At 36.0% G+C, this 11066-nt stretch overlaps 1 protein-coding gene across 3 annotated transcripts in view; it reads left to right on the top strand.

Moving 5' to 3' along the window:
• The window catches only part of LOC115220481 (chitin synthase chs-2-like), a 121241-nt gene that overhangs the window by 107100 nt on the left and 3075 nt on the right, over positions 1 to 11066 (top strand). For all 3 annotated transcript variants that reach the window (XM_036510073.1, XM_036510072.1, XM_029790613.2), the window contains 4 exons: positions 5533 to 5686; positions 6250 to 6417; positions 8576 to 8711; positions 10121 to 10321. In XM_036510073.1, coding sequence (XP_036365966.1) covers positions 5533 to 5686; positions 6250 to 6417; positions 8576 to 8711; positions 10121 to 10321 — 659 coding nt within the window. The remainder of the gene's footprint in view (positions 1 to 5532; positions 5687 to 6249; positions 6418 to 8575; positions 8712 to 10120; positions 10322 to 11066) is intronic.

The raw sequence follows: 11066 nt of genomic DNA on the forward strand, positions 1-11066 counted from the left end.
ATGTGACTGAGAACAAAATATTTTAGCAAACAGTTGCGCCTTCGCCTATATATATACGTAAGAAATAGCATACAGATACACACGCGCGCGCGCACACACACACGCACACACACAGACACACATACACACATACATACATACATACATACATACATACATATATATATATATATACATATATATATATATATATATATATATAATATATATATATATATATATATATATATATATATATATATATATATATATATATATATATACATATATATATATATATATATATAGGGAGATGTACTCGCATAGCAAGTGATTTGATCTGAGATCGTGTGCTGAAACGAAAACAATTGCAGCGTGGAAGGTGTTTGTAAGCCATTTAAGAAACACACAAAAGCCGTTCGATTCACTTCAACATTTAAGTTTAATTTGTGAAAATATTTTCGTCGCTAAAATCCGCGACCTGTTCACCGACAAAAATCCGTGCTGCATCTGAGAAAGTAACAGTTAGTTCGTCATATATATGTACGTATGTATGTGTGTATGTATGCATACACGCATGTATGCATGTATGTATGTATGTATGTATGTATGTATGTATGTATGTATGTATGTATGTATGTATTGTACGTACATACGCCTGTGTATGCATGTATGTATGTATGTATGTATGTGTGTGTATATGCACGCACATACACACTATAAACATAAAGCTATAAACTTGTAGTGATGGATAGATGTAGACTGACCACTCAACACAATAATATCAAATTTCTACCTCCCCCGCCGAAACTAGGAAGTGATTTACGACCCTCACCCCCAAAACAAAACCCTAAAACCTATTATCAGACATTTATCTCTATATCACAGAACTTTTGTTTTACTATTACTTGTTTTATTTTATTTTATTTTTCCCCCTCCCTACATCTAGTTAGTTCAGGTCAAATATATATACGTATGTATGTGCGTGCGTATGTATGTATGTATGTATGTATGTATGTATGTATGTATGTATGTATGTATGTATGTACATACGTACGCATGTGCGTATGTATGTATACGCGCACGTATGCATGTGCCCATGTATGTGTGTGCGTACATGTACGTGCGTATGTACGTATGTATGCCCATACGTAGGTATGTATGTATGTTTGTACTCATGTGCTACGTATGTATGTGAGTGTCTAGGAGAATGGGCAGACGCGTCTGTGAGAGTGTGTACATGTGTATGTGTATGTGAACGTATGCCCGGACATATATATATATATATATATATATATAAAAGGGCTTAGTAAAATAAATTACTTTGCCGCATACTGAACTCATTAGAAATAGCAGCTAAAAAAACTTTTTTAAAACTATTTCTAATACTTAAAGAAAACCTCTCTCATATAGTGTTTGCTCATAGCTGCTATTTCTAATGAGTTCAGTATGCGGCAAAGTAATTTATTTTACTAAGCCCTTTTATATAATGTAATAATTTGAATTCGCCTTAAATGGTCCCTTTGCATACTGAATACTTGGTGAAATTGATTAATTAATTAATTTTACCCTCAATTGTTGAAATTATATATATATATATATATTATATATATATATATATATTATATATATATATATATATACATATATACATGCACATGTTAATTATGTGTTTAGCATGTGTAGATATGTGTCTACAATATGAATAAAACATATTCCTGTTACAGTATTCTGTTTAGATGCTTTAAATGTTGAGTGTCGTTTAGCTGCAGGTCGGTCTTGATCCCGTAGATATATAATTAAGCACATTCCAACTGTGACCACCTCGTCTTTTTTCTCACTCACTGTATATAAGACTATATTATCCAATGTATCATACGTTTAAGTGGTTTTGGCGGGATCTGACGTTGTCTTTTTAGCTACTATTTCAGCACGTTTAGTGACCACGAATAGGTTCGCGTTTTCACTCGTTTTGAGATTTTCATGTGTGTTTATTAGTACAAGTGTGTCTATGTCTGTGGGGATGTATGTATACGTCTGTCTACACGACTGAGCGTACGAGTATATATGCATGTGTGTGTGTGACTTGAACATGCCGACATGTTAGTAATCCTCTGCACACGCACGTCCACGTGTCCACCATTGTCAGTATATATGTATGCGTACTTGTATGTTTATGAACATGTATGCATGCATGCATGCATGTATGTATGTATGTATGTATGTATGTATGTATACGATGGGGAGTCTACGTGAATGCATGTGTTTGTATGTACATGTATATGTATGTGCATGTACATGCGTGTATTGATGTATATGCGTGTGTATATTTGACAATATACATGTATGTGTGTATATAAGCGTGCGTAGGTATGCATGTGTATATATATATATATATATATATATATATATATATATATATATATATACACATATGTATGTATGTATTTATGTATGTATGTATGTATGTATGTATGTATGTATGTAGTATGTATGTATGTATGTATGTATGTATCTTTATGTATGTATGCCAGTATAGTTATGTGTGTATGAGTGTCTTTACCCAAACATTCAGTCTTCTGAAGTTGACTAAACTTCCCAATGTTGGGTCAGAGTCAACAACTTTTGGACTAATGACGTTCACTGACGTCATCACTTTTAGCCCTTTGTCACTAGTAGTTGTAGTAGTAGCTGTAGTAGTAGTAGTAGTAGTAGTAGTAGTAGTAGTAGTAGTAGTAGTAGTAGTAGTAGTAGTAGTAGTGGTGGTGGTGGTGGTGGTGGTGGTGGTGGTGGTGGTGGTGATGGTGGTGGTGGTGATGCTGTAGTGGTTGTGAGTGGCAAGGTTGGTCAGTTTTGGTCAAAATGACATTGAATCGAAATCTCAAGCCATGGCCACTACAACAACAACAACAACAACAACAACAACAACAACAACCAATGCGATACTTGACGATCCTATGTTGGGTTTCTCTGTCCTTTCGAAAGAACTGGCTTTTGTCCTGTGTTTCTACAAATAAAAACAGCGGAGATGTCGAAAGAGTACTCCATAAAGCAAATCCCTTTCCCTGGTTAGACTGGTGAGAGGAAGGTGACGGGGACATATTGCCAAATGTGAGAAGCAGATGAAATAGAAGAGAGCCATTGCATATAAGGAGTCGTCTCAAAGATGGTCATTTAAAAACTATTATCTAAATTAATTATACATTGGCAAAAGAAATCGCAAACCTAGAAATTTAAGACTTTTTATTGTAAAACATTTTTTTCTAATTTCTCTATCTGTGTGTATCGGCATATCCCAGAGTATGGTTGCTTTCTCGTTTTCTGTGACCTTTTCTGGCGTGTTCCTATAACATCTTTTTTCTGCTGTTATTTCATAGTGTTGGCATAGCTTCCAGTGTATGTAGGTCCCAACTTTGTTATGTCTGTGAATATATTCCTTCTTAGCCAGGACTAGGCAACCAGAGACAATAGGATTTATTGTTTCTTCTCCATTACTACATATCCTGCAATTGCCTGTTGTATATATTTTCATTACATCTTTTTTGGTAATTTCTGGTGGGAAGGCTTTGACCTTGTGCTGCAATTAAAAGTCCTTCAGTCTCTGCTTTAAGTTCTGAGCTCCTCGGCCATTGTTGGGATTTTGCTTTGTCTATTTCTTTTCTGTTTATTATTGTTATATGAAGACTCACAGCTTATTTTGCTGGGTATGATGGCAAGCGTCAGCTATCCACAGCCAGCAAACTAAGGTTTCACTTGTTTACTGGTCATGCTTCAGGAACCCTGTGGAGAATTCTTGCAGAACCAAGCAATGCTGATTTTTGTAGGTGTTCTGCCTTCATACTTGCACCGATCTTGTACTCAACTACCATGTTGGTAGTTGAGTGTTGATATTTCCCAGTTGAGTGTTGATATTTCCCAGTTGAGTGTTGATATTTCCCAGTTGAGTGTTGATATTTACTATTGGTATCGCGTCTACTCTCTTCATTGACCACAACCTTCGTATTTCCCACTTCAAATTGTCATAGTTGTTTATTTTTTCTTCTTCTTTCTCATTGATCCTGTTGTCACGGGGGCATGCTATGTCGATAATCATACATGTTCTGTCTTTTTTCTTCACCACAACAATGTCCGGTTTCCGATGTCTGGTTAGGTGATCGCAATGGATCATTGCATCCCACAGGATTTTGCAATTCTCATTTTTGGTGACTCCTTCTGGAGTTTGCTCATACCACGCCTTTTCTCTTTGTAGGCCGTGATTTCCACAGAGCTCCCAATGGATCATTCTTGCCACATTGTCATGGCGTCTTTTGTATTCGCGTTGTGTCAGTTTCGGGCATTTGCTAACAATGTGCCATACCGTTTCACCCCTCTCACTACACATTCTGCATTTGTCACTATTGGTAGTGTTGTCTATTCTGCACTTCATAGAGTTGGTCCTTAACGCTTGTTCCTGAGCTGCGCATATGAGTGCTTCTCCTCCTCAACCATAGCCACCGCTCCTCTCTACCTGTCTTGGCATTCACATTTCTAGCAAACTGACCATGCATTTTCTTTTCCTTCCATGCTTTTTCATTTTTTTTTGTTTATTATTTCTTGTTTAAATTTTTCTCTCGTTACACAATTTTCAGTTTTGATGATGCTGGTCTTCTGCGTGTATTTCAACAGTAGCTCCACACCAATTTTATAGATCACATTATCATCATCATCATCATCATCATTATTATTATTATTATTATTATTATTATTATTATTATTATTGAGTGAAAGAGCAGTGCATGCCATCAAAGTGACACTGGGGTAAAATATACGAAGCCCAGTATACCCATCATGACTACACGTCTGATAAGGGTACACCAGGCACATGCATCACAGCCATATGTACGCGACATGGTGATCTCATATCAAGATAACCAGTGCATGACCTTGCAGGTGGGGCCCAGTTAGAATTTTCTTCAGGATGAGTAGCCCATCCTGCTCAAATGGTCCTTGAATAAGGGTTGTTTCAGGATATTATTAGTATTGTTATTGTTGTTTTTGCTATTTTAAAATGCAGGGGCGACCGTAGCGAAAATGGTTCGGATGGGTGGATCTGCGGATGTGTAAATCTATTCTATGCATGTATCTGCAGATTGAATGACAACATCTGGGCGATGACTTGTAGCCTCAATCGCCATAGCGATACTCGATCTTTGGACTTCATCTTTTTATAAAAACCTCCCACTCAAATTGTAATGATGTGTTGGCTGACGACCCTGTGACAAATAATAGAAATCATTTATTATGGTGATGAGTTGGCTGAATGCATAGCACACCGAACAAAATGCGTAGCGGCACTTCGTGCGTTTTTATATTCTGACTTCAAATTCCGCCGAGTTTAACTTTGCCATTCATCCTTTCAGGGCTGATAAAATAAGTACCGGTTGAGTACTGGGATCTATTTAATCACCTTTCTCCCAATCCCGAAATTGCTGACCTTGTGCCAAAATTTGAAACTATTATTATTATTATTGTTGTTGTTGTTGTTGTTATTATGAAATTTATTATTCTTTCCAGCGCTATTCATGAAAGTGATCTCTCCCTGCTCCATCCAATCCGTATACCAACACCATACGGCGGACGACTTGTGTGGAATCTACCCGGGGGTAACCTACTCATTGTGCACTTTAAAGACAGAGAAATGAGTCGCCACAAGAAAAGATGGTCGCAGGTTATTATTATTGTTATTATTATCATTATCATTACCATTATTTTCCTAAGCATCTTCTTTAAATTCTGCTACCATTTCTTGCCGAGTGTCTTCCTGACACCTAGGGCAGAGAAACGTACTTTTTACATTGGTAAGCCATTAAAACAAACACACCAGTTTGTTCATTTACAGAGTCATGTGATAGAGAAAAATGTGTATATGTGTCCATTATACATACATACATACACACACACACACACACACATATATATATTATGACATGTTGTGGAGTTTTAGATGACACGCGTTGGACTCTTAAAAAATCTCCCTGCAATTTAATGTTGTAAAATCTAATATTCGATAGCTATTCATTTAAAAGTAAAGTTAATGCAAACATATGAATAAAACTCTATTTACAGGAATGTTTTTTTAAGAAATAAATAAAATTGCGTCCGTCGCTATACTCTACTCTACTCTCTGCTAAAACCGTTGTCTTATATCTACGATATAAAGTGTGTATATATAACTTTCTATGCTTTTCATATGTATAGTATATAGTGTATATCTTTATATACATCCTGCAGGTGATGTATATGTACTACCTCCTCGGTTATCGTCTGCTTGGTCAACAAGACGACAGCACTCAAAACAACCAAAGCCAAGCTTCACAGAACGAGAAATGGAAACATTCTCCAGCACATTTCGTCAAAGGCAATATTTTCAAACATATTCCAGAAAAAACTCTCGTTCAGGTATTTTGCTTTCAAATATTCTTTTTATTATTATTATTATTATTCTTTTTATTATTATTATTATTATCATTATTATTATATTATTATTATTATTATTATTATTATTATTATTATTATTATTGACTGTCCTCCACTTTCCCACCCTACCCAGTCTTTCGCTCTTTGTCGCCTTTGTTAGGGTTTAGTTTCTCAAATTTCCTATTCATTATTTCTTTATTATTATTATTTCCTAATGTCCTTGTCTTTGTTTCTTTACTTCTCTGAATCTTTTTCTCACAATCTTCCTGGATATCCACCTTTTACTCTATATCTTCAACTCTTTCCCCTCTCTTTTCCCTCCTACTCTCTCTTCTCTTTTTGCTTCTCTCTCTATGTCTGCCTCTCGACTATCTTGTTTTCAGTTTGTCTATCTATCAATACACTCACACACATATAAAATATGTGAGTGGGTGTGTATGTGTGTGTGGTCGGGTGTGTATGTGTGTGTGGTCGTGTGTGTATGTGTGTGTGGTCGGGTGTGTATGTGTGTGTGGTCGTGTGTGTATGACGAGTGAGTGTTTGAGTTCATGTATATGTGCATATTATATATATATTTGTGTGTGCGTGTATATATATATATATATTAATATATATATATATATATATATATATATATATATATATATATATATATAACGTGTATTTTTATATATATGCATACATATAGGTACGTGTGTATTTATACATATACATATATAGGCGTAGGAGTGGCTGTGTGGTAAGTAGCTTGCTTACCAACCACATGGTCCCGGGTTCAGTCCCACTGCGTGGCACCTTGGGCAAGTGTCTTCTACTATAGCCCTGGGCCGACCATTTGGATTTGGAAGACGGAAACTGAAAGAAGCCCGTCGTATATATGCATGTATGTGTGTGTGTATATATGTGTGTGTGTGTGTATATATATATATATAATATATATATATATATATATATATAATATATATATATATATGTGTGTGTGTGTGTGTGGTGTGTGTGTGTGTGTGTGTATGAGTGTGTGTATATGTTTGTGCGTCTTTGTTTGTCCTCCCCAACATCGCTTGACAACCGATGCTGGTGTGTTTACGTCTCCGTAACTTCGCGGTTCGGCAAAAGGGACCGATAGAATAAGTACTGGGCATACAGAAAATAAGTCCTGGGGTCGATTTGCAAATGACTGAAACAAGTAAAAGAGTATAGATATAAATACAGTGTATATTAAAACACATAAGAGGCATGTACACTGTATTTATATGAATAATATATATTCTATTGACTAAAGTTTTACACTCTAGGCCACTAACCCAGAATAAATATTAAACAATATGAGCACGTGTATAGAGCCCTAAAGGACCTTTCCCGCCACGGACTTTTTCCAGGACCCAGGTTTATCTTGAAGAAATTTATAAATTATAATAGCTTTTGTTTTTTAATTAATAAAAGACCGGTTTTGAAAACTGTCGTTTTTGTCCTGCTATTTTTGTCAAATGTACGTAATTTGATTAAAATGAATTAGGGCTGTTTTTGTGTTCAATTCACCAATTTTTTAAAGTAGATCAACATATTTAAAATAGGTTTACTACATGCCAATAGTTGTGTCTGTGATGTAGTTGAGAAGAAAGCTACATATTTAAATCTATTTTTTCACATACAGCACTTAGAGAAGCGTCAGCCCTCACTCGCGAACGAGTATAGCTTGATAACATGTACAATACATTCGTTAAACGTTCGAGGTGCCTATGTAGTCGCGAGCAGACATAGACGTGCTGGCGGGCTCTTCACCTCACACCCGATGAACCATCCAAAATGTGGAGGAGGAGGAGAGAGAGGAGTGTAGCACCAGCAACCAGCTAGTACTCATTTGCAGCTGGAGTAAAGTGAAAGGGGGGTCAAGGGCACAACATCCTGCCCAGTCCAGGAATCGCATCCTTATGATTATCAACCGAATACTCTAACCACTTGGTCACAGCACTTATTACGTGTTGTCTTGTCAGTTAGATAATAGAGAAGTCATGGGAGCGTCACTGTCGGGCTATGATTAGGGCATTAATTGGCCGTAAAACTCCCTTAAATATTATTAACCTTATATCTTATGATTCGTATAAGTATATAATTTATATCTTTTGTTCTTTGTTTCTAGGCAGAAAATACGTATATCTTAGCTCTTGATGGAGATGTGGACTTCAAGCCAGGCGCTGTACAACTGTTGGTAGACAGGATGAAGAAGAGTAAGAAAGTCGGTGCCGCCTGCGGTAGAATTCATCCTTCTGGTTCCGGTTAGTTGACTACAAAGTCTTTTACATTGTTTTAATTTTGGTCTTCCTTCGATGTACTTGTAATTGTAGTCGTTGTTAATACTGTTGTTGTTGTTGTTGTTGTTGTTGTTGTTGAAACACCACTTCCTATCACCGCTATCTCCCACTACCAAATAACACTTCTACCACAACTCTTCTACTACTGTGTGTACATACATATAGAAAAAAAGCGGCAGAATAAAAGTATAGACAGGCAAACAACTATTACCAAGGTCAGATTAAGACATAAATGTTTTCATCACGACGGTTGAGGATAGATCAACCGACATTATAGTTGCGTTCCATTCCCTGATTGGAGAAAGAATCTCCACAGAAGAACTCCAATGATGGGATGGATACAACTACAATGCTGGCTGCCCATCGTTTTCACAGTAATCTACCATCAACGCATCAATTCATGAAACACCTTCTTTCTTCCTTCCCACTTTCTTCGTATCCTACCTAAGATCACCAGTTTTACTCAATGTCTATAATTCAGACTTGACCTTGTAATTGTTGCAGGAGAATAGTAGCATATACCAGAACCATTATGAACATTCTTCCGTTAATCTTATATCAACCTCTTGTGATCTTTACTCCTGTAATATTTCTACCCTAATGTCTAAATATGTCAGAATCTGACCTCGTTCCAGTTGTTTGCCAGGTTTTACTTTTATTCTATTATACTCATACATTTGTCAGTTGGAACACCACCTATAGCCCCTGTTTTGTTATTTTGTTTAGTTGCAGTGCAAGCCAACTAAATACCTGCTACTTTACGTCTCACGACGTGATCGTATATACATATACGTACAAAGCAGAGTATATGTGTGTGTGTGTGTGCGCGTGTATATGTATGTATGTATGTATGTATGTATGTATGTATGTATGTATGTATGTATATATGTATGTATGTATGTATGTATGTATGTATGTATATATGTATGTATGTATGTATGTATGTATGTATATATGTATGTATGTATGTATGTATGTATGTATGTATGTATGTATGTATGTATGTATGCTACATCTATCCATGCTTCCAAACATAGATGCTGTTCCCACAGTGCTGGCTCCCTTATGCCTTTAGAGGAGTTCACTGACTGTGTTGCAAGAATTCGTTCAAGGTCCAATTTTACGATAATTTCTTCCCATTACTCTTGAAAACTCTGAAAATAGTTATGGACTCTGCTCTTCCACTTCTGTGTAAAACAAAGTATACTTACATTCATGCATATATATATATATATATTATATATATATATATATATATATATGCAGTATATGACAATATCAAAAATAATCAACCCCATCTTTTCTTTGCATAAATATGTGTTAGATGACCGTTTATGATTTAACTTTTATTTTATTTGTTATTCTTCATCTAGGACCCATTGTCTGGTATCAGATCTTCGAATATGCCATTGGTCATTGGCTTCAAAAGGCAGCAGAACATATGCTTGGCTGCGTTCTTTGCAGTCCTGGATGTTTCAGTTTGTTCCGTGGATCTGCTCTAATGGACGACAACGTTATGCGAACCTATGCTACTCGCTCCACAGTCGCTAGACACTACCTGCAATATGATCAAGGTATGTTCGTTACGTGTTAGAAAATGCTTTGTTATTATTGTTGTTGTTGTTACCGTTTTGCTGTTGTTGTTGCTGCTTTCATAGTTATTGTTTTTTGTTAGTGTTATCATTATAGCTATTGTTGTTCTTGAAGTGGGGTCCTTATCTGTGGAAGATCGTTATCAGGGAACACCCTCGTATAGAGTATTGCTTTGCATGAAATATAGGTTTATGGAATATAAGTTTTATGGAATATTGGTTTTATCAAATGTGCATGTATATAATACTGGATTATCCGTTCACACGTAAAGGATTCGAATTCCAGAGAGGCATAAACACCCTTCAATCTTCTTACCTAGCACAATAGTTTATGTCATATTTATTATATTTCGGCAAGAATTTTATACAGCAGAAGCTTCCATACAACCCCGATATGAGTGACGTATAATTCATGCGACGTTTAAGTACCCTTCATAAACTCACCTTCCCGTCTTCGTTTAACATTTACCTTCTGAAAATTAAAACCCCTTTTTCTTTCAGTTTCATTCTAATATATAGATTATCTCCGAAATATGTAACTTTATGTCATAAGATGAGATGGTGTTTAATAGTTTAGGCTAACTTTATCCGCTTTGCGCTATTCTGCGTATGACAAGAAGTTAACATTCAACACTTCATGTGTGTATTTCGTTTGCCAGATAATCTGTTGGTATCGAATTAATTTACATCCCTCACAGCTATTATATAATCTATTGATGTAAGTGTT

This window comes from Octopus sinensis, linkage group LG16, assembly GCF_006345805.1.
Source record: "Octopus sinensis linkage group LG16, ASM634580v1, whole genome shotgun sequence".
Lineage (NCBI taxonomy): Eukaryota > Metazoa > Mollusca > Cephalopoda > Octopoda > Octopodidae > Octopus > Octopus sinensis.